The 25,392-nt window shown below is 42.3% G+C and overlaps 1 protein-coding gene across 4 annotated transcripts in view; it reads right to left on the minus strand.

Moving 5' to 3' along the window:
• Window positions 1-25,392, minus strand: part of LOC112217646 (CD2-associated protein) — a 91,013-nt gene that overhangs the window by 19,182 nt on the left and 46,439 nt on the right. For all 4 annotated transcript variants that reach the window (XM_024378077.2, XM_024378075.2, XM_024378076.2 and 1 more), the window contains 5 exons: window positions 25,008-25,102; window positions 23,682-23,780; window positions 23,435-23,491; window positions 16,496-16,532; window positions 15,235-15,297 (listed from right to left, as the gene is read on the minus strand). In XM_024378077.2, coding sequence (XP_024233845.1) covers window positions 15,235-15,297; window positions 16,496-16,532; window positions 23,435-23,491; window positions 23,682-23,780; window positions 25,008-25,102 — 351 coding nt within the window. The remainder of the gene's footprint in view (window positions 1-15,234; window positions 15,298-16,495; window positions 16,533-23,434; window positions 23,492-23,681; window positions 23,781-25,007; window positions 25,103-25,392) is intronic.

The following is a 25,392-nucleotide window of genomic DNA, read 5'->3' on the forward strand; positions in this document are numbered from 1 at the left end:
CCAGGAAGAATAGCCGCTGGGAATCCTTATGAATATAAAAAAAGAAATGCACGAGCACCTTTTCCACTCTTATCGATATTTGTTTTTAATATCTAGGGACATTTGTTTTTAAATGCCAGGTAAATGTTAATGAACGCATGCAAACATGTTCTACTAAGACAGACAACACAGCTAATAAAGTTATGCAAGTATCTCAAAACACAGCTTGCAGCACACACAAAAAAAAAACATTTGACAGCAGGTATCTTATTACAGGAGGGGATTGTCTCTGCTGCTATTACCAACAAGCTTGATCTTGCAAGCTAACGTCAGGCACTAAGTTAATGTTAGCAAAACCCAGCTGGATATACTACATGTATGTGGACACCTGCACCTCGAACACTTTGTTCCAAAATCATGTGCATTAATATAAAGTTGGTCCTCACTTTGTTGCTATAACAGCCTCCATTCTTCTGGGAAGGCTTTCCACTAAATGTTGGAACATTGTTGCAGGGACTTCCATTCAGCCACAAGAGCAGTATTGAGGTCAGGTGCTGATGTTAGGCAATAAGGACAGGCTCGCAGTCAGCGTTCCAATTCATCCCAAATGTGTTAGCTGGGGTTGAGGTCAGGGCTCTGTGCAGACCAGTCAAGTTCTTCCACACCGAACGACAAACCATTTCTGTATGGACCTCGCTTTGTGCACGGGGGCATTGTCATGCTGAAACAGGAAAGGGCCTTCTACAAACTGTTGCCACAAAGTTGGAAGCACAGAATGGTCTAGAATGTCATTGCATGCTGCGGCGTCAAGATTTCCCGTCACTGGAACTAAAAGGACCTAGCCCACACCATAAAAAACAGCCCCAAATCATTATTCCTCCTCCACCCTCGGGCAGGTAGTGTTCCCCTGATATTTCATTAAGTTCCCAACGAACAGTTCTTGTACTGACGTTGCTTCCAGAGGCAGATTGGAACTCGGTAGAGAGTGTTTTAACCAAGGACAGAAGATTTTTTACATGCTACAGCACTTGGCAGTCCCATTCTGTGAGATTGTGTGGACTACCACTTGTTGCTCCAAGACGTTTCCACTTCACAACAACAGCACATACAGTTGACCGGGGCAGCATTAGCAGGGCAGAAGTTAGACGAACTGACTTGTTGGAAAGGTGGCATCCTATGATGGTTCCATGTTGAAAGTCACTGAGCTCTCCAGTAAGGCCATTCAACTGCCGATGTTTGTCTATGGAGATTGCATGGCGGTGTGCTCGATTTAATACAGCTGTCAGCAATGGGTGTGGCTGAAATAGCCAATTCCACTCATTTGAAGGGGAGACCACATACTTTTGTATACAGTGCCTTCGGAAAGTAGTCAAACCTCTTGACTTGTTCCACATTTTGTTACGTTACAGCCTTATTCAAAAATGTATTAAATCACCTCCCCCCCATCAATTTACACACAATGACAAAGCAAAAACTTAAATATCACATATACATAAATATTCTGACCCAAAATTACATTTTGGAATTTTTTGGAATTACAGTGCATTTGGAAAACATTCAGACCCCTTTACTTTTTCCACGTTTTTGTTACGTTACAGCCTTATTCTAAAAGGGATTAAATAATCCCCCCCCCCTCAAACTACACACAATACCCCGTAATGATAAAGCCAACAGTTTTTTTTCCATATTTACAAATGTATTAAAAATACAAAACTAAAATATCACATTTGCACAAGTATTCAGACCCTTTACTCAGTACTTTGTTGAAACACCTGTGGCAGCTACTACAGCACAGAGTCTTCTTGGATATGACGCAACAAGCTTGGCACACCTGTATTTGGGGAGTTTCTCCCATTCTTCTTTGCAGATCCTCTCAAGTTCTGTCAGGTTGGATGGGGAGTGTTGCTGCACAGCTATTTTCAGGTCTCCAGAAATGACAGATTGAGTTGAAGTACAGGCTCTGGCTTGGCCACTCAAGGACATTCAGAGACTTGTCCCGAAGCCACTCCTGCACTGTCTTGGCTGTTTGCTTATGGGTTGTTTTCCTGTTGAAAGGTGAACCTTCGCCCCAGTCCGAGGTCTTGAGTACTCTGGAGCAGGATTTGATCTAGGATCTCTGTACTTTGCTCTGTTCATCTTTGTCTCAATCCTGACTAGTCTCCCAGTCCCTGCCGCTGAAAAACATCCCCACAGCATGAGGCTGCCACCACCATGCTTCACCATAGGGATGTTGCTAGGTTTCCTCCAGACGTGACGTTTGGCATTCAGACCAAATAGTTCAATATTGGTTTCATCAGACCAGAGAATCTTGCTTCTCAAGGTCTGAGAGTCTTTAAGGTGCCTTTTGCCAAACTCCAAGCTGGCTGTCATGTGCATTTTACTGAGGAATGGCTTCTGTCTGGCCACTCTACCATAAAGGCCTGATTGGTGGAGTGCTGCAGAAATGGTTGTCCTTCTGGAAGGTTCTCCCATCTCCACAGAAGAACTCTGGAGCTCTGTCAGAGTGACCATTGGGTTCTTGGTCACATCCCTGACCAAGGCCCTTCTCTCCCAATTGCTCAGTTTGGCCGGGCGGCCAGCTCTAGGAAGAGTCTTGGAGGTTCTTAACTTCTTCCATTTAAAAATGGAGTCCACTCTGTTCTTGGGGACCTTCAATGTGACAGACATTTTCGGTACCCTTCCCCAGATCTGTGCCTCGACACAATCATGTCTTGGAGCTCTACGGACAATACCTTCGAACTCATGGCTTGGTTTTTGTTCTGACATGGACTATCAACGCTGGAACCGTATATAGACATGTGCCTTTCCAAATCATGTTCAATCAATTGAATGTACCACAGGTGGACTCCAATCAAGTTGTAAAAACATCTCAAGAATGATCAATTGAAACAGGATGCACCTGAGCTCAATTTCAGGTCTGAATAGTCATGTAAATAAGGTATGTTTTTAATTTTTTTTATATACATTGGTAAAAGTGTATAAAAACCTGTTTTCACTTTGTCATTATGGGGTATTGTGTGTAGATTGAGACTTTTGTTTTTTTTGTAATCAATTTCAGAATAAGGCTGTAACTTAACCTAATGTGGAAAAAGTAAAGAGGTCTGAATACTTTACAAAGGCACTGTATGTAGTGTAGTTAACTTAATAGGTATAAGATGTATAGCTGGCAAATATTAGTAGTGAATTTCATACAAGTGTAACGTGATCATCTCACTTAAGTTGCGCTGCAGGAAACTCGAGCTTCTTGGGTTGTTGTGCTACTTGGTAAAGAAATACATGACTGGCTCAAAACAGCTGTTTTGGGAAACTATTATTGGTAAGATAAATAATTAAAACTAATTTAACAGGCGAAATTATGAAGGCCCTCGGTTTTACCTAATACCTAGTGGACAAGTTGACTGCAGGTATTCATTTAAAATGTACAAATATTCACATTTATTAAAAACTATTGACTGTAATGGAAAATCATACAGAGGGTATTTCAAAAATAACCCAGGATTCAGTATATCGCCCAATCCTAGTCCCTACCACTACTGTTTTTCACCTCATAATTAATTGCACAAACCTGTTGTCCCAGGTCTGAATCAGCCCCTGATTAGAGGGGAAGATATTTAATTAAAACAGGTCTATGCACATATAAAATAGGCCTATGGTCTTCTGGGCTTACATAGTCAGCAAGTAGCACGGCGGTGCAACATATGCAGCAGCAGGTAGCCTAGTGGTTAGAGCATGGGGCCAGTAACCGAAAGGTTGCTAGATCGAATCCCGGAGCTGACAAGGTAAAAATCTGTCGTTCTGCCCCTGAATAAGGCAGTTAACCCACTGTTCCTAGGCCGTCATTGTAAATAAGAATTTGTTCTTAACGGACTTGCCTAGTTAAATGAAGGTTAAATAAATAAATATTAAGGGGGCTGAGAGACAACAGCAAACAAAAGCAGATAGCTACAGCACAAATTAATTGATAGCGCCTCAATCCCCTGTGCTATGAAATGTCCCTATTATTATAAATAGGGACATTATAAATGTCCCTAAGTACTCAAAAGCAAATTACATATGGCATTTGATGTGGTTCCTGCCACATCAAAAAGGATGGTAATATTAAAATCACGATTGATTGACAATAGAACTACATACGTGTTGCTACAAAAGGACCTGAACAATGTGTACACAGATCCACCACACCCACACACAAAAGTAGGTCAGAAGAGAGGCCTGAGACATCTTCACCAGATAAACTTGGCTGTCAATTAGTGACACATTAGTGTCAACTTCATCATCGTGTTAACAGCAATAGAACTACATACGTGTTGTTACAAAAGGACCTGAAAAATATGTGTACACAGGTCCGCCACACCCACACACAAAAGTAGGTCAGAAGAGAGGCCTGAGACATCTTCACCAGATAAACTTGGCTGTCAATTAGTGACACATCAGTGTCAACTTCATCACCGTGTTAACAGCACACTCACAACACTTTGTCCTACATTCAGTCTGACAACTGATAGTAAACAGCACCTTCAGCCATTTTATACAATTGAGTGTTCCACTCTGCATTCTCTCTCTCAATCATAGATTAGGCCACATGGAGTTAATTTATTTGGTGACTTATAGGTGCCTTATCTGATTAGTACCCTGGAAGAAGAGTGTTAATTGCAAACATGAACATCCCAGAAAAAGTATGTTGAGGTCAGGAAGCTGACTGCCTGTTTAGAAAACATGATGCTGAAAAGCAGCACAGCTTTCAAGTAAAATAACATTGTTGTAAAGCAGGAGTATTCAAATCTTGCTGGTATTCTGTTCTACCTGATAATTAATTGCTCACACCTGGTATCCCAGGTCTGAATCAGTCCCTGATTAGAGGGGGAAGAAAAAAAGCAGTGGAACCGACTTGAGCTCCACGTTTTAATTTGACGGCTGTCGAGCAACAGTGTCTCAAAGGACAGACAGCAGCTGACGTTGCTCTGAAACCACCAGGGATGCTCACATACAACAAAACTTCCAGAGAGATACAGTGCCTTCAGAAAGTATTCATACCCCTGGACTTATTCCACATTTTGTGTTACAGCCTGAATTCTAAATAGATTTAAAAAAAAAAAATCCTCACATCCATCTACACACAGTATCCCATAATGACAAAGTGAAAACATATCTATAAATTGTAGCAAATGTATTGATAATGAAATACAGAAATCTCATTTACATAAGAACTCACCGCTGAGTCAATACATGTTAGAGCCACATTTGGCAGCGATTACAGCTGTGAGTCTTTCTTGGTAAGTCTCTAAGAGCTTTGCACACCTGGATTGTACAATATTATTAAACATTTTTCAAGCTCTGTCAAGTTGGTTGTTGATCATTGCTCGACAGCCATTGGTGAGGGTAGGTAACAACATCTCCACCCCGCTGATCCTCAACACTGGGGCCCCACAAGGGTGCGTTCTGAGCCCTCTCCTGTACTCCCTGTTCACCCACGACTGCGTGGCCACGCACGCCTCCAACTCAATCCTCAAGTTTGCGGACGACACTACAGTGGTAGGCTTGATTACCAACAACGACGAGACGGCCTACAGGGAGGAGGTGAGGGTCCTCGGAGTGTGGTGTCAGGAAAATAACCTCACACTCAACGTTAACAAAACTAAGAGGAGGATTGTGGACTTCAGGAAACAGCAAAGGGAGCACCCCCCTATCCACATCGATGGGACAGTAGTGGAGAGGGTAGTAAGTTTTAAGTTCCTCGGCGTACACATCACAGACAAACTGAATTGGTCCACCCACACAGACAGCATCGTGAAGAAGGCGCAGCAGCGCCTCTTCAACCTCAGGAGGCTGAAGAAATTTGGCTTGTCACCAAAAACACTCACAAACTTATACAGATGCACAATCGAGAGCATCCTGTCGGGCTGTATCACCGCCTGGTACGGCAACTGCTCCGCCCACAACCGTAAGGCTCTCCAGAGGGTAGTGAGGTCTGCACAACGCATCACCGGGGGCAAACTACCTGCCCTCCAGGACACCTACACCACCCGATGTCACAGGAAGGCCATAAAGATCATCAAGGACAACAACCACCCGAGCCACTGCCTGTTCACCCCGCTATCATCCAGAAGGCGAGGTCAATACAGGTGCATCAAAGCTGGGACCGAGAGACTGAAAAACAGCTTCTATCTCAAGGCCATCAGACTGTTAAACAGCCACCACTAACATTGAGTGGCTGCTGCCAACACACTGACTCAACTCCAGCCACTTTAATAATGGGAATTGATGTAAAATATATCACTAGCCACTTTAAACAATGCTACTTAATATAATGTTTACATACCCTACATTATTCATCTCATATGTATGTATATACTGTACTCTATCATCTACTGCATCTTTATGTAATACATGTATCACTAGCCACTTTAAACTATGCCACTTGTTTACATACCCTACATTACTCATCTCATATGTATATACTGTACTCGATTGCATCTTGCCTATGCCGTTCTGTACCATCACTCATTCATATATCTTTATGTACATATTCTTTATCCCTTTACACTTGTGTGTATAAGGTCGTAGTTTTGGAATTGTTAGGTTAGATTACTCGTTGGTTATTACTGCATTGTCGGAACTAGAAGCACAAGCATTTCGCTACACTCGCATTAACATCTGCTAACCATGTGTATGTGACAAATACATTTGATTTGATTTAAAGTCTTGCCTTAGATTTGAGCCAACTTATGTCAAAACTTAACTAAGCCACTCAGGAACATTCAATACATCTGGGAAAGCAACTCCAGTGTATATTTAACATTGTGTTTTAGGATATTGTCCTGATGAAAGCTGAATTTGTCTCCCAGTGTCTGTTGGAAAGCAGACAACCAGGTTTTGCTCTTGGAGTTTGTCTGTGCTTAGTTAGCTCTATTCCATTTCTTTTTATCATAAAAATGACCCAGTTCTTGCGATGACAAGCATACACATAACATGAGGCAGCCACCACCATGCTAGAAAATATGAAGATTGGTACTGACTGATGTGTTGGATTTGCCCCAAACATAATGTATTCAGGACTTAAAGTACCTTTCTTTGCCACATTTTTTGCAGTTTTACTTTAGTGCCATATGCATGTTTTGGAATATTTTATTCTGTACAGTCTTCCTTCTTTTCACTTACAGTGCCTTGCGAAAGTATTCGGCCCCTTGAACTTTGCGACCTTTTGCCACATTTCAGGCTTCAAACATAAAGATATAAAACTGTATGTTTTTGTGAAGAATCAACAACAAGTGGGACACAATCATGAAGTGGAACGACATTTATTGGATATTTCAAACTTTTTTAACAAATCAAAAACTGAAAAATTGGGCGTGCAAAATTATTATTCCACCAAAAGTGTGTTTTTTTTATCAGATTAATAACACGCTTAGGGAATGTGATTTTGGGAAAGAGGTCATCTTAATGGGAGATTTTAACATTAATTATGAAGACAAGTCTTGTAGGAAAACCCTCAAACGGATCACTAATACCTTTGACAGCTAGTTAAAGGGCCAACCAGGGTGACTTGTTGCTCTAAAACACAGATTGATTTGGTGTTAAGTAATAAACCAGAGAGAGTGACTAAATCATTCAATATGGTTACTGGGCTATATGATCATAATCTGACATTTATAGCCAGAAAGCTGTCTAAGAGCAGGTTTAACCTCTCTACTGTTAGAAAGCTGGATCAACTAAGAATACCTAAGAGTGAATTAAACTATTTTGAAAACGCAATTAATTTTATTTTACCTTTATTTAACTAGGCAGGTCAGTTAAGAACAAATTCTTATTTTCAATGACAGCCTAGGAACAGTGGGTTAACTGCCTGTTCAGGGGCAGAACGACAGATTTGTACCTTGTCAGCTCGGGGGTTTGAACTTGCAACCTTCCGGTTACTAGTCCAACGCTCTAACCACTAGGCTACCCTGCCACTCCAGGGAATTAACTGGAATGATCTCTTGTCCTATACAGACGTGGAAGCTGATAGTCAGGTTTTTCTGTCCACAATCCAGACTACAAATGGTTTCCTAAAGAAAATTAAATCCAAACCTGGCCAAAAGAGCACTCTTCCTTGGCTAAATGGAGAAATCTGGAAATTGATGAAAGAACGAGATTATGCTCTAAAAATAGCCCTAAGATCCAAATTGGAGCATGACAGGCGTAGGTTTACCATGTTGAGAAATAAGGCGATGAAAGAAACCAGACAGGCCAAGGGAAACGTTTTTATTAACATAATTAGTGAAGCAAAGGGAAATTCTAAATTGATTTGGGAGAATCTAAAAAAGTTAACAGGGAAAGACCATAGTAACACTGCAAAAAGACTAGAAATCATGGTGAATAACAATCTAACACAGGATGCAATCGAAATAGCAATAGCCTTCAATTCCTACATTATTGACTGTCAGGGTACTGACACAGAACCCCTCCACTGGTTTCTTGGGCTCAGTGCTAGTAAATGACGCTCAACCTGGCTTCATCATAAGGAAGGTTTCTGAGTCAAAGGTGAACAAGGTGATTAGCTCACTAAAGAACTCTAAAGCCAAAGATGTGTTTGGGCTGGACTCTACCTTTCTTAAAAACTACAAAAAGTCACTCATTGGCCCCATTACTAAGGTCACCAACACATCTATTGGTCAGGGGGTGTTTCCAAAGGTAAGTCGGCCATAATAACGGCCATCTTTAAATCGGGCGACGCTACTGACGTGAGTAACTACAGGCCCATTAATATACTACCTGTGGTGTCAAAGGTTGTTGAAAAGTGTGTAGCAGAACAACTTATTGCCCACCTCAACAACAGCCCCTTCACATTACACTCCATGCAGTTTGGCTTCAGAGTGAAACACTCCACAGAAACGGCCAACTGCTTTCTTCTGGAAAATGTGAAGTTCAAGATGGACAAAGGGGGCGTTGTTGGGGCTGTGTTTCTGGACCTAAGGAAGGCTTTTGATACGGTTAACCATGAGATTCTCATTACAAAATTGTCCAAGTTCAACTTTTCCCCCGATGCCTTGAGATGGATGAAATCATAACACAGTGTGTCAGAGTGAGCAATGAGCTGTCGCCCACTCTTAGCTATGATGTGGGCGTGCCCCAAGGGTCAATACTGGGGCCCCTCCTGTTCAGCTTTTACATTAATGATCTGCCTTCTGTCTGTACTGGGTCTGAAGTTCAAGTGTATGCAGATGATACAGTGATATATGTGCATGCAAAGAGCAAACAACAAGCTGCACAAGAACTCACTACTGTAATGGTCCAGGTTACAAAGTGGCTCAGTGACTCGTGTTTTCATCTCAATGTGAAAAAAACTGTTTGCATGTTCTTCACAAAGAGGGCAACAGATGCTACTGAGCCAGATGTCTATGTGCCAGGGGAGAAGCTCCAGGTGGTATCTGATTTTAAGTACCGTGGCATCATACTTGATTCCAAACTCTCTTTTAAAAAGCATGTGAAAAAGGTCATTCAGATAACCAAATTCAACCTAGCTAATTTCCGATGTATACGAAATTGTTCGACTACAGAGGTAGCAAAACTGTACTTCAAATCTATGATACTCCCCCACTTAACATACTGCTTGACTAGTTCGGCCCAAGCTTGCTGTACAACATTAAAACATATTCAGTCTGTCTACAAACAGGCTCTCAAAGTGCTTGATAGGAAGCCCAATAGCCATCATCACTGTTACATCCTCAGAGCTTCTGAATTGGGAAATTCTTGTGCAATACACCGACGCATGTCTTGTATTCAAGATCCTAAATGGCCTGGCTCCCCCTCCACTCAGTATTTTTCTTAAACAGAAAACCCAAACATATGGCAGCAGATCCACAAGGTCTGCCATCATAGAGTCGGTTGGAACTTTTTTTTAAAAGAAAGCCTTTATTACAGCAAAGACTAAAACCAGTCACATGCACTCGTGAATGCAATTGTAGACATGGAGCGGTTTATTAATTGTTGACACTAATTATTCAAGGGGTGCTTTGTTATTTTATAACTAAAATGCTTGACTGCATATCAAATCATGATTGACTCATATGCTGTGTGATGACAGGAACAAATTCATTATTGATTGATACAGTAGCCTACATACAGTGTGTATTGAAATACAGGCATAAGTAAGTTACGGTATTAAGACTAAACAGGATGCACTCCTAGGCCTACAGCTCAATGGTGGTTATACAAGGCTGCTATACTAAGCCTACATTACATTTATTAAAATGGCCAATGATTTCAAGTCTATGTAGGCAGCAGTCGCTCTGAGTTACTGATGGCTGTTTAACAGTCTGATGGCCTTGAGATAGATGTTTTTCAGTCTCTCGATCCCAGCTTTGATGCACCTGTACTGACCTCGCCTTCTGGATGGTAGCAGGGTGAACAGGCATTGGCTCGGGTGATTGTCCTTGATGATCTTTTTGGCCTTCCTGTGACATCGGGTACTGTAGTTGTTCTGGAGGGCAGGTAGTTTGCAGACCACAACACCCTCTGGAGAGCCTTGCGGTTGTGGGCGGTGCAGTTTCCGTACCAGGCTGTGATACAACCTGACAGGATGCTCTCAATTGTGCATCTGTAAAAGTTTGTAAGGGTTTTAGGTGACAAGACAAATTTCTTCAGCCTCCGGAGGTTGAAGAAGCACTGTAGTCAATGAACAGCATTCTTACATAGGTATTTCTCTTGTCCAGATGGGATAGGGCAGTGTGCAGTGTTATGGGGATTGCATCGTCTGTGGACCTAGTCGGGCGGTAAGCAAATTGAAGTGGGTCTAGGGCAGGCCTAGGCAACTACAGTCTTTGGGGGCCTGATTCGTGTTACACTTTTCCCCCATCCCTAGCAAACACACCTGATTTAAACTAATTGCATTTTTAACTCAAGATCATAATTAGTTGATTATTGGAGTCAGGTGTGTTAGCTGGGGGAAAAGTGTGACAACAATCAGGTCCCCGTGGACTAGAGTTGCTCAGGCCTGGTCTAGGGTGACAGGTGATATGATCCTAGACTCTCAAAGCACTTCATGAAGACAGAAGTGAGTGCTACGTGGCAATAGTCATTTAGTTCAGTTATCTTTAACCTCTCGGGTACAGGAACAATGGTGGACATTTTGAAGCATAGTGGGACAGCAGACTGGGATAGGGAGAGATTGAATATGTCCGTAAACACACCAGCCAGGTGGTCTGCGTATGCTCTGAGGATGCTGTCCAGGCTAGCAGCCTTGCAAGGGTTAAGACGTTTAAATGTCTTACTCACGTCGGCCATGGAGAAGGAGAGCCCACAGTCCTTGGTAGCGGGCCGCATCGGTGGTACTGTATTATCCTCAAAGCGGGCAAAAGTGTTGTTTAGTTTGTCTGGAAGCAACATGTCAGCGTCCGTGACATGGCTGGTTTTCCTTTTGTAGTCCGTGATTGTCTGTAGACTCTGCCACATACGTCTGGTGTCTGAGCCGTTGAATTGCGACTCCACTTTGTCTCTATACTGACATGTTGCTTGTTTGTCACCTTCCCATGTTTAATTGCGATGGTTTGCGATCTCATTTTTGCGCAAATGCCGCCATCCAGCCACGGTTTCTGGTTAGGGTAGGTTTTAATACTCACAGTGGGTACGACATCTCCTATGCACTTCCTGATAAACTCACAGAATCAACGTATACGTCAATATTATTTTCTGAGGCTAACCGGAATATGTGTCAGTCCGCGCGATCAAAATATTCTTGAAGCATGGATTCTAATTGGTCAGACCAGCGTTGAATATATCTTAGCACGGGTACATCCTGTTTGAGTTTCTGCCTATAGGAAGGGAGGAGAAAAATTATTTGCCGAAAGGAGGGCCTTGTATGCATCGCGGAAGTTAGAGTAGCAGTGATCCAGTGTTTCTCCAGCGCGAGTACTACAGTCAATATACTGATAGAATTTAGGTAGCCTTGCTCTCAAATTTGCTTTGTTAACAAAATCCCCAGCTATAATGAATGCAGCCTCAGGATATATGGTTTCCAGTTTGCATAAAGTTCAGTGAAGTTCCTTGAGGGCCGACGTGGTATCGGTTTGAGGGGGGATATAAACTGCTGTGACAATAGCCGAGGAGAATTCTCGTGAGATAAAACAGTCGGCATTTGATTGTGAGGAATTCTAAGGTCAGGTGAACAAAAGGACTTGAGTTCCTGTATGTTGTTGCAATTACATCATAAGTCGTTAATCATGAAACATATACCCCCGCCGTTCTTCCCGATGGCGCGAAGTACAGAGAATCCAGGTGGCTGTACTGACGCCGACAGCATATCCTGAGAGAGCCATGTTTCCGTGAAACAGAGTATCTTACATTCCCTGATGTCTTTCTGGAAAGCAACTCTTCCCCTAATTTTGTCTACCTTGTTATCTAGAGACTGGACATTAGCGAGTAAAATACTCAGAAGCGGTGGGTGGTGTGCTCGCCTCCAAAGTCTGACCAGAAGGCCGCTCCGTCTGCCTCTCCTCCGGCTGCATTGTTTTGGGTCAGCCTCTAGAATCAGTTCAAATGCCCTGGGTGGTTTGGACAAAGGATCCGCTTTGGGAAAGTCGTATTCATGGTCATTGTGCTGGTAAGTTGACGCTGCTCTGATATCTAATAGTTCTTCCCAGCTGTATGTAAAAACACTTAAGATTTTCTGGGCTAACAATGTAAGAAATAAAACATAAAAAAACAAAATACTGCAAAGTATCCTAAGGACTAGAAGCGAGGGAGCCCTCTCTGTCGGCGCCATTTTCCAGATACAAATATGCAAAGAGAAATGACAGTCCATCATTGCTTTAAGACATGAAGGTCAGTCAGTGAGGAAAATTTCAAGAACTTTGGAAGTTTCTTCAAGTGTAGTCGCAAAAACCATCAAGTGCTATGCTGAAACTGGCTCTCATGAGGACCGCCACAGGAAAGGAAGACCCAGAGTTACCTCTGCTGCAGAGGATAAGTTCATTAGAGTTAACTGCACCTCAGAATGTAGCCCAAGTAACAGACATCAACATCAACTGTTCAGAGGAGACTGAATCAGGCATCATGGTCAAATTGCTGCAAAGAAACCACTACTAAAAGGACACCAATAATAAGAAGAGACTTGCTTGGGCCAAGAAACATGAGCAATGGACATTTGACCGGTGTAAATCTATCCTTTGGTCTGATGAGTCATGCCATGTCTTTTTGAGATGCAGAGTAGATGAACAGATGATCTCTGCATGAGTGGTTCCCATTGTGAAGCATGGAGGAGGTGGTGTGATGGTGCTTTGCTGGTGACACTATCGGTAATTTATTTAGAATTTAAGACTCACTTAGCCAGCATGGCTACCACAGCATTCTGCAGTGATATACCATCCCATCTGGTTTGTGCTTAGTGGGACTATAATTTGTTTTCAACAGGACAATGACCCAACACACCTGCAGGCTGTCTATTTGACCAAAAAGGAGAGTGATGAGTGCTGCATCAGATGACCTGGCCTCCACAATCACCTGCCCCCAACCCAATTGAGATGGTTTGGGATGAGTTGGACTGCAGAATGAAGGAAAAGCAGCCAACAAGTGCTCAGTATATGTGGGAAAGCATTCCAGGTGTAGCTGGTTGAGAGAATGCCAAGAGTGTGCAAAGTTGTCATCAACACAAAGGGTGGCGACATTGAGCAACATTGTCTAGGAAAAGGTAACAACTCAACAGCACACTGATGTTTCAGAACCGCGGACAGTGGCCGCTATCTGCATTTGTTATAAAAAATAATATTATTTTTATTAGCTTTGCACCATTGTTCTTACGTAATATAACCATATACAATTTCAGTAGCACATGTCTTAGAGCGATTGACTATGCCATCCCCACAGCCTCCACAATGGATTAGTCCACTCAGACAGGCGTGATTCAGACCGGTGTATGGTACACCATGAATTATCATTTTTTGCTACTGCTCGACTAAATAAATCTCAGTCGGCCAACACCCTATCGACCAAACAATCGACCAGTCGACTAAATGGGGTCAGCCCTAATTCAATGTCTGTTTTTTACTCATCTACCAATAGGTGCCGTTCTTTGGAAGGCATTGGAAATCCTCCCTGGTCTTTGTGGTTGAACCTGGGTTTGAAATTCACTGCTCGACTGAGGGACCTTACAGATAATTAATTGAATATGTGGGGTACGGAGATGAGGTAGTCATCATGTTAAACACTATTATTGCACAGAGTGAGTCCATACAACTTATGTGACTTGTGAAGCAAATTTGTACTCCTGAACTTATTTAGGCTTACCATAACAAAGGGGTTGAATACTTATTGACTCAAGACATTTCCGCCTTTCATTTCCTATTAATTTGTAAAAAATATACTTCCACTTTGACATTATGGGGTACTGTGTGTCGGCCAGTGACACAAAATCTCAATCAATTTTAAATACAGGCTGTAACAACAAAATGTGTAAAAAGTCAAATGGTGTGAATTATTTCTGAAGGCACTGTACATAATGTCTCTGACACAATAGGGGGAAGAAATCATAGAATTTCTATAGGATAAATAAATAAAACTATCCATAGTATGTGTGAACTGGTGGCCAATCTGATAAATTGTCCATCGATTGTATTAAACTTCCAATTGTATAAACCTTTACTTGTTAATAAAGAGGGGGAAAAAAGTCACCACTGTAGCGAGGGAACCAGGACCAGGTCAAAAGCACATTAGCATAATCACCATCGCCCTTCATGCTGTTCTACTGTCAAAAAGTGGGTCCCTACCGTTATCTGTACGACAAGTGTCTGTCTAGTGTCTAGACCCTTGAGGACAGCTTTCCTGAGCATTCACAGTTATTTATTCATATTATTCATTAAGTTATTCATGTGGGGTCCAAATGCTCAGGCAAAATGTCGGCTTTCTCCTTGACACTTGGTACGAACACTTAGTAAATCAAGACCTGCATGTCTATCGGCAAACAGAGCAAACTCTCCTTTGGCGTTACGGATGAGACTGACTCCCCACACACATAGGGCCAGGGTGAACTGCAACGCCACTAAAAAAAATATGTGATATCGGAGAGGATGTGATTGGTGGGGTGGGCTCTCATCCGGAGAGCCACATGTCCCTTGGAGCTGTCGGGGCTGATTGGGAGGTGGGAGGTGTTGTCTGCAACCTTCTTCACACCAACTCATCTGCTGGGGCACAAGTGCTGCTCCCAGGGGGGGGAGTGGAGAGGTTTCTCACCCCTTAATGGGAAAGGGCAGATAGGTGGAAGGGAGGGAAGAGGGCGACCCTTACCTCTATCCTCAGGATGGGGATGCTGGGGCTTCTTGTCGGCGCTCGGGACCTCGGGTTTTCGAGCTGAAAAGCGAAGCATGTTTCCGTTGTTTAGTAACGTCCTCCTCTCTTTACCGTGGATCATGAGTCTATGAGGACAGCCACTCGAACACAGAGCAAACTAAACAGATATTCTGCAGACAGGCAGGAGGATGTGGAGACAAGTGTTTCCTGTGCAGACTAAAGGGAGAGTACAGAAATCTTTGCAGTGCTTTTTGCAAGCGCCTGTAACTTCAGATGTGGGTGTGCTAGATATGTCAGTCTTAGCACCCCTCTCGGAAACAACAACCTCAGAAGAGAAAACATGATTTTTTTCCAATCAAGACAGATATCTAGGTGAATGCCGGTGCAATATAGAACAGCCAAGTACCTTCTTCAATTCGGAAAAGTAATTCAAATATAAATACATATGTGAGCAGTTAGAATGAATGGGACAAGTCATTAATCCTACACCTTGAGGGCATTAGGGAAGTCTCCCTGCCTCCAGAGATCTAGATCTATGGCATAGTTAAAACCTATTATACCAGAGGTCTTGTATCTCCTCTAACAGCCGCAGGGATGAAAGCCCTAGGAGTGTGCTCTGTGAGAGTACATTGTGCTATCAGACAGGAATCAAAGGATCCTAACTCCCTACATGCATCAAGCCTCTGTCGGCCTTGGCAGTTCGGCTTAGATCTGGACTGAGTGTACTACTTGGTAGTAAACGAAGTTGGGAAAGTCTTAGATGTTGGTTTCTTTGCCCTGAATCTTGAACTTGGGGTCGTAGCGCAACACTCTCAACTCAAGGCATTCTTAATAACGCACCAATTTAGGCATCCTCTCGGGAGATTTACAGCAATTGCCACTTATGAAAATCTTTGAGTGGCGTTTAAATCTATAAAGCATCCCCTAACCAAGCATTCAGAACTGGAGAGGATGACAATTATCTGGTGGAGTTTTCACCTTGTTGGCTGAGGGATTCGAGCAAGTGACCTTCGCTAGGCTACCTGCCGCCCATGATATTAGGTGACAGGACATGCTAATGGACACAGGCAGAGGTACACCTTTATATTTGTCTGCCCATATTGTTTGCTACTGTACTAGAGAAGACTCGCGTGGGGATGTTTTGAAGATAAGTCGCCCGCTGCCTGCCTCTCCGCTAACTGATAGTGATCTACTACCACACATGTTCATCTACAGGAGATTGATGATGGTCACATGTTCCTTATGAAACAGGCCTTACCTATGCTTTTTGATGGTGGCGGCGGCTTCTTGAGTCTCTGAAAAACACAAATTGGGTCAATACAGTAGCCCTCAGTTTAAACATCAGACTCCCAGCAAACACACCATGATGGCCAACAACTACAGAGAGAAAGAGCACTTTCTTGCCCCACTGAATTAGGTTCAACATTCAGGGAATATGTTAATAAGTACAGTACGTAGTAAGGTAACAAGTCAAGCATTTTTCCGAAAGAAAAGCAACCCCGAATACCTTGTGACAGGCCAACAAGGCTGGTGAAAAACAACCCAGAACTAATTTGAATTGGCCACACCTCAAGGGACGCAGAATTTGAATTACATTTGAATTGAAGGAAGAAGAAATTAATTCAAACCAATTCAACTAAGACATGAAACACGAGTCTCATTCTTTTGACTAATCACTTATCAAAAGGATATACCACTTATTAATGTAAAGAATACACATACCATTTCAAATATTAGTTTGATTAGAACTCAGATGTCAAACCAAAGGTATTTTTTATTTGTCATGAGATATTAGATTGTTCCATTCCATACTAGTGTTTGATCTATGTATTCTGTATCACGGCCTGGTATGGCAACCCCTACTATATGCACATCGCTACTTAAGTTACCTTGTACCCCTGCACATCGACTTGGTACTGGTACACCCTGTATATAGCCATGTTATTTTTTACTCGTTATTCATTATTTACTCCTGGTGTCAAATCACCCCCTTCCCTTTGTCCCTCCATTTGGACGTTCACACGCGCTTCCGCCATATGCACAGGTGTCCCAAAGCTGAGGGATTGAAAGGGTGAAGGGCCTAATTAATCCCTTCGATAACTTTGACCGAGTCGGTTACACTGCCGGCTTCAGAGCGAAGTGGTATCCCATAACACACTGCATCTTTTTTAAGCATCATTTTAAAATTTCACACAAAATAGAAGTCATCCCTAATTATGAGTCACCTGTATTTGTATGTGTCGGATTTCAAGGCTTGATACATGTAACATATGAAATACCTCCCAAATAATTATTTTAGCTGTTACTTGGGGGGGGTATATCTACAGGGGAATTTTCTCATTTTGAAGGTCATGCTTGTTTTATGATTTAAAAGTGGAACATGAATTGCATTATTCAAGTCATGAGTGTGTCCTGAAATTGATAGGTTTATTTGATCCCTTGCCACCCTTGAAGTCACCGTCTGAGTTCCATCAGCAACATGTGACAACGGAGCGCCCTCCAAGCGAGTTGGTAGGGGCGAGGGTGTGGTTTGTGAACACCGAAAAACAGTATGCCTAGGGTTAATTGTTTGTTCAAGGGGACACAATGTTTTCATGTTTTTTTAAGCGCGCAACTAAATTAAATTATTTTGGGGCAATTGCTCCGATGAATTTCACATTTAACAAAGAAGAAAGGCAGGGTCTGTTCAACAATTGTTTGTTGCTCCAGAGAATGACTGCCCTTTGCTGTAACCATTACAACAATGTTTGGATGATTTTGGTCTTCATCAGTTTCTTTAAATTGTTCCCAATTCATGATATTATTTCTGACAGAATATTTGTAATACATTTGACCATGCTTTGACTTTAGTCGACCTGATATCATTCCAATTTAAACGGTATATCAATAGCAACACAGGGCTTCCTTACTGTAAAGTCATGTGCCAGAGATTCCGATGTCACGGCAGCTGTTCCAGGGATCCAGCCTGAGCAATGCACTGGGCCGAATCACTGATATACAAATTATCTTGCTCCTTAGATAGAAAGATTAAGGAATCTGCACAGCGTCTTGCTCAGGCCCATCAGTGTGTCAGAGACTAGAGGGCTGAGGAAGAGTGATGCCAGGCATCTAATGCGGAGGCCAGAGCATGAGTCAGAAGAGAAGCACATGCTCCAAATGAACACAACACGCAATTATTACACTGATCTTAATCTTGCTCATCTTAAAATGTGCTTTAATGTTTGTCCTATGGAATTACATTAAGTCCTTAATAGATGATGCCAAGCAGTAAGACACTGCAGTAACACTGACAGCTTCTAGACAATAAGTGTGTGCTTTTTTATTCATAGCCTTTCCACAAGCCCAATGAGATCATTCTATTATAGTGTGATTACAACTTCCATGGCAACTTTCCATGTTAAGGCTATACCTGAGAATTATTTGCAGACAAACTGTGGTAGTCAAAAGGGAACTAGCAATCTTTATCAACAGCATCAGTGGGTCACCTATGAGTGGTGGATTAGGAGGTTTAAAACTCAGTCTTACAGGAGAAAGTAAACGTCATGCAGTGATAATAGGATGGATACTGCAACATTTCAGATTGATAATGCTCCTTGCCAGCACCACAAAAGATGCATACCGGGATATGCATGCTGTAACAATCCACACTGGGAGTTTATACCATGCTGGCAAAAACTATTTAGAAATAGAGAGAGAGATGGAGAGAAAGAAAACAAGACTGAAAACAGAGGAAGAGAGGGAGAGAGCGAAAGAGACTGGCCTGGTAACCTCTTAATGGAGATCTGTTTATGGCTGCCCTCTACTGAGCATCTAGCAGAGCTGAGAACATTCCCTTCCCATCCCTCCCTCTCATGAACATTTGACCAGCGTGTGTTTCTCAACTGTCACATGAGCCAGTGCTCATCACATTCCCTCTGCCTAGGCCAGGGCCTTAAACAAAGGGCAACATTGAGCTAATTTATGGAGTAAAAACTCTCCCAACGCTCTGGGCCAGAAGACTGTGCTCCACCACTGCTTCACCCATTGACCTACATTTTTTAAAACCTTTATCTAACTAGGCAAGTCAGTTAAGAACAAATTCTTATTTTCAATGATGGCCTAGGAACAGTGGGTTAACTGCCTTGTTCAGGGGCAGAACGACAGATTAGTAAGCTTGTCAGCTCGGGGGTTTGACATTGCAACGTTTCTAGTCCAACGCTCTAACCACTAGGCTACCCTGCCGCCCCAATGTGGGGGGGGGGGGCAGAGCAGTGTGTTCTCTCCACAGGGCCGTGACACGACACGACAGCCACTGTGTGGGCCGGTGAGGCAACAACGGGCAGGACTCTTAGTTCAAGTACCAGGAACTTTACTTATGATTAAAAAACATCTTCTCCGAAATTCAACATTAACAATGGACTATTTAGCTGGAGGATACTTTTTGACCAGAAGGAATTGATAGTGTACACTTCTCTTTGAACAGAACAGCTGTGAGCAATGATTCCTCTAAGCTGTGCGCGTGCTGGGGCGCAGCTTCCCCAGGACTGCCGCGCAGATGAAATACCAGCCCGCAAAGAGATGCACGAGATTGAACATCCCTCAACTTTGTAGTTTGCCCTGTTAGTTTACATAATCAACGCGTCCCTCTATTGTGGGAATTGTGATCAAATCAACATATTGTCCACCTTTCAATGCAACATACCGAAACAAATCTAACAAGACTGTCTGTGATTTTGATGTAGGCAGAGCGCATCGTCTGATGATTCTATTGACAGCACAACGCATGTAACCACGTGTGCACATTTATTCATATTCTTTGCTGGTTAATAGCCCAGTTACAGATCATTTCTGGTCTGCAATGGGGTGTGATTGCTTCCTACAACAGCACAAAAACGTGTACATTTCTAGCCATCCTTGAAAATCGAGTCAGATAGAGCTTTTTTATGTCTTAAAGGGGCAGTGTTGAATTTTGAGACATGCTTGAATAATAGGCAGAGGGTCTGATTCGCTATAATAATTGTATGGGGATAATAATACATTTTATTTTATAAAGTGTTTTTTGTCAAATCTCATTGAACGTAGGCTACATTGAACAACACACATAGGTTACTACTGTAGGCTGTATCATAGAAACGTTATAATATGCATTTTCTCCATTGTTTTTGATGATATGTCATTCTGGTAGCCCTATATCAGGAATGCAGGCAAAAAAAATACATATATATATATTTTCTGGGAACTCAGTTGTCTCAACTTCCTGTTGAGAGTTAGAATAGTAAAATATACAACGTGCAATTTCGACATTTGGTTGTGCATAATAATCTCTCTCAATTCATGTCAACTAAACATTTTTTTTGGTAAATTAGTCTAGCTATCTAAACTTGTAGTAATAATGGTTGAACTACCGACCGGGGGCCCCCAATGATTTTGTTAGGCCGTCTCACTCCGAAATCGTATTAAAAACTGCAAACATTTCTCCCCACCGTATGACAAAATTTGTAGAGTTGCAGGAAATTACCTGTAAAACTGAAGAAAAAAATGCTCCACTCCATGGCAAAATTATTAGAAATGCATGAAATTAGTTATAAAATTACTAAATCTTTTACATCATACTTGTTTTCTCTATGCCCCATGGCAAAATGTGTAGAGGACGGCCGCTAAAATGTTTTGCTTGCAAGGTGCGGGGGGCCTCTCAACAAAATGTAACTTAGGACCCCCAAAAGGCTAGGTCTCTGACTGCATGTATGGCTATGCAGAACTGCAAGCCACTGCGGCCCCTCGTGTTAAGTTCAGTTTTTCTGTGGCCCACACCCCTATCAACAAGCAGCATACCACCCTGCATCCCACTGCTGGCTTTCCTCTTGAATCCAAGCAGGGTTGTCTTGGTTGGTCCCTGGATAGGAGACCAGATGCTGCTGGAAGTGGTGTTGGAGGGCCAGTAGGAGGCACCATTTCCTCTGGTCTAAAAAAAATATACAAATGTCCCAGGGCAGTGATTGTGGACATTGCCCTGTATAGGGTGCCGTCTTTCGGATGGGATGTTATATGAGTGTCCCGACTCTCTGTGGTCACTAAAGATCCCATGGCATTTATCCTAAGAGTAGGGGTGTTAACCCCGGTGTCCTGGCTAAATTCCCAATCTGGCCTTCATACCACCACGGTCACCTAATCATCCCCAGCTTACAATTGGCTCATTCATCCCCCTCCTCTCCCCTGTAAGTATTCCCCAGGTCGTTGCTGTAAATGAGAATGTGTTCTCAGTCAACTTACTTGGTTAAATCAAATAAAAAGTTAGACAAAATTTGCTCAGTGCCACATTTTTTTTGAAGGAACATTTGCTGTGAGGGGTCTTAGCTAAAGACAAGATTAAAACTGTGAGAGCTCAGTAACTACAGTTGAAGTCGGAAGTTTATAATACACTTAAGTTGGAGTCATTAAAACTAGTTTTTCAACCACTCAACAAATTTCTTGTTGACAAACTATAGTTTTGGCAAGTCGGTTAGGACATTTACTTTGTGCATGACAAGTAATTTTTCCAACAATTGTTTACAGACAGATTTTTTCACTTATAATTCACTGTATCACAATTCCAGTGGGTCAGAAGTTTACATTAAGTTGACAGTGCCTTTGAACAGCTTGGACAATTCCAGAAAATGATGTCATGGCTTTAGAAGTTCTGATAGGCTACTTGACATCATTTGAGTCAATTGGAGGTGTACCTGTGGATGTATTTCAAGGCCTACCTTCAAACGCAGTGCCTCTTTGCTTGACATCATGGGGAAATCAAAAGAAATCCGCCAAGACCTCAGAAAAAAATGGTAGACCCCCAAAGTCTGGTTCATCCTTGGGAGCAATTTCCAAACGCCTGAAGGTACCACGTTCATCTGTACAAACAATAGTACGCAAGTATAAACACCATGGGACCACACAGCCGTCATACCGCTCGGGAAGGAGACGCGATCTGTCTCCTAGAGATGAACGTACTTTGGTGTGAAAAGTGCAAATCAATTCCAGAACAGCAGCAAAGGACCTTGTGAAGATGCTGGAGGAAACAGCTACAAAAGTATCGATATCCACAGTAAAACGAGTCCTATTTCGACATAACCTGAAAGGCCGCTCAGCAAGGAAGAAGCCACTGCTCCAAAATCGCCATAAAAAAGGCCAGACTACGGTTTGCAACTGCACATGGGGACAAAGATTGTATCTTTTGGAGAAATGTCCTCTGGTCTGATGAAACAAAAATAGAACTGTTTGGCCATAATGACCATCATTATGTTTGGAGGAAAAAGGGGAAGCTTACAAGCCGAAGAACACCATCCCATCTGTGAAGCACGGGGGTGGTAGCATCATGTTGTGGGGGTGCTTTGCTGCAGGAGGGACTGGTGCACTTCACAAAAGAGATGGCATCATGAGGGAGTAAAATTATGTGGATATATTGAAGCAACATCTCAAGACATCAGTCAGGAAGAAGCTTGGTCGCAAATGGGTCTTCCAAATGGACAATGACCCCAAGCATACTTCCAAATAATGGTTTAAGGACAACAAAGTCAAGGTTTTAGAGTGGCCATCACAAAGCCCTGACCTCAATCGTATAGAAAATTTGTGGGCAGAACTGAAAAAGTGTGTGTGAGCAAAGAGGCCTACAAACCTGACTCAGTTACACCAGCTCTATCGGGAGGAATAGGCCAAAATTCACCCAACTTCATGTGGGAAGCTTGTGGAAGGCTACCTGAAACGTTTGACCCAAGTTAAAAAAATGTAAAGGCAATGCTATCAAATGCTAATTGAGTGTATGTAAACTTCTGACCCACTGGGAATGTGATGAAATAAATAAAAGTTCTCTACTATTATTCTGACATTTCACATTATTTAAATAAAGTGGTGATCTCAACTGACCTACGACAGAATTTTTACTAGGATTAAATGTCAGGAATTGTGAAAAACTTAGTTTAAATGTATTTGGCTAAGGTGTATGTAAACTTCAGACTTCAACTGTATTGTGTATGAATATTTAGAGAAAGCATAAGTTTCAGTATAAAGTGATTGATGACTTAGAGCCCCCTGACAAAGACCACACATTATGGTGGATCCAATATCAGGATATTATTCCCAGGATACCACTCTCATCATAACTGTGCTTTATATGGAAGAGGCCCATATGAATTCTGTGAACATACACCATATACTCTAACACAAGCATGTGGACAGCCCAGCGTACCTCTTCTGCTTCCTGCTTGGGAGACAGTTTGACTGATCCTCTTGATGTGGGAGCTGGCTGCAACATGAAGACAGTTTTTAATTTAAAAAATACCTAAACATGTATGATCATGATGAAGACAGTTTTTATAACTAAACATGTATGATCATAAGTCAAATGACTGACTTCGCACACAGGCTACTAGGGGACAAAAAGGCAACTAGGGAACACATATGGGTTCTGGCGTTCACTACCACTTTTATCTTACCTCTTTGTCTTCATCTGACATAACAGCCACAAAGTTGTCAGGAAAGACACCCTCTTTACCTCCGATCTCCCCTCTCCACCACCCCGGCTCCCCAGTGTCCTGAAACATAACAAGAACTTTATTGGTGAAGCACTTTTCAAACATTACGATGAAAAGGCTAAGACACAAGCACAGAACATCATAACACAGACAGTTGGGAGACGGGAGTCTGAGAAACATTCTAAAATGTCTGCATCAGGCCATTTTGTAATCAAAATAAATTCTCCCATCTCCTCTGAATAAACAATGATTATTTTCATTCAATATAAATCAGCCTCACTTCATGTTAGATGCAGCGTTCACATATGCAGTCTCCGCGAACGAAGAAACATTGCCTTTAGATTTCAAATCAAGTTGAATGCAGCCCTTGAACATCAATCTGCTTAATGGACACTAGATGGTGCTTAAACATCTTGATTTACCCACAGCGAAACACGATCTTTCATAATGTGTCTGCCTTAAATAACAAACCATGATTCGAGAGACACATCATCTCTTAATGGTAACTCAGCCTCTCCAGACGGACTAGCACTATGTCTTGACCGTGTTCCCAGCATTAATGCTTTTCTTCAGGGTGTGAAATTCAAGTCCCCAGTCTCTGGCCAACATCAAGGGAAGCCAACTGCCGTAGATCACCTACTTGCTATGACGACGGCTTCCTCTCATCCTACTGCTTCCAAAACATAGCAGGGTGCTCGTTGGTGATCAGCGTTGTTTTTAGAGGGCTTTTTGAAATGGAGAGGTACTATCTGAACTGGTCCAATAAGAGGATAACTCGTTTTCTTTTTCTAAATGTCATCGTGCCGACAAACTACCCAGGTCTACCTAAATCCCAATACAAAGCATTAGGACTAAATACTCAAATCTGTCCCTGGGGTCCTGGTCCAGTCCTTGCTCACAACATTCACCTAGGTCACTAGGGAAGAATAGATAGGCAGGGTTGGAGAGTGTGCAGTAAGATGGATGACTATACCTGAGATTAACACACTGAGGGGACCACGGTCTGTGAAGGACCATGTTGACCAGGACCAAATAGATAATGCCTGGTGTTAAAATGTGGCACCATTTGCCAGGCTTATAGTGTAGACACATGGCTGGAAATATAGATCCTCTATCTAGTTACCTCTCTCCCTTACGAGAGGGACAGTCATGTAGTCTGTTTGAAAACTTTTTTGACTAGCAAATGGAGACTGTTGAAGTAGTAGCAGTAGTAGTAGCTTTAAGCTCCTCCACTGAGTATAGGCTAGGGCCACGGGCTTGTTGCTGGTCAGTGTGGCTTTTACTTACCTTACTCAATATTTGTATTACGTCGCCATCTTTCAGTGTCAGCTCGTCTTCGTTTGTGGACTCAAAAGCAAAGGTGGCCTTGCAGTATTCTTTTACTGAGGAAGGAGGAACAACACTCTGCATTTCTCAAGAAGTCATTGACAAACAAACCACACACACAGAATATATGAACACATGTTAAGTAATGGAAGTGATATGTTTTTTCCTAGTGATACCATTCCCATTGGCTAATACTAATCCTGAAATTGACTTTAAAAGTTGAACACTTAGCTAGGTAGCAACTGTGTGATTGTAGTTACACATTCCCTCACAATATAAACCTACCCTCAATGTAAGAACAAATCACAATAAAACACTATACATGTTGTGTTATCATGATTAAGTG

This window comes from Oncorhynchus tshawytscha, linkage group LG18 (genome assembly GCF_018296145.1).
Source record: "Oncorhynchus tshawytscha isolate Ot180627B linkage group LG18, Otsh_v2.0, whole genome shotgun sequence".
NCBI lineage: Eukaryota > Metazoa > Chordata > Actinopteri > Salmoniformes > Salmonidae > Oncorhynchus > Oncorhynchus tshawytscha.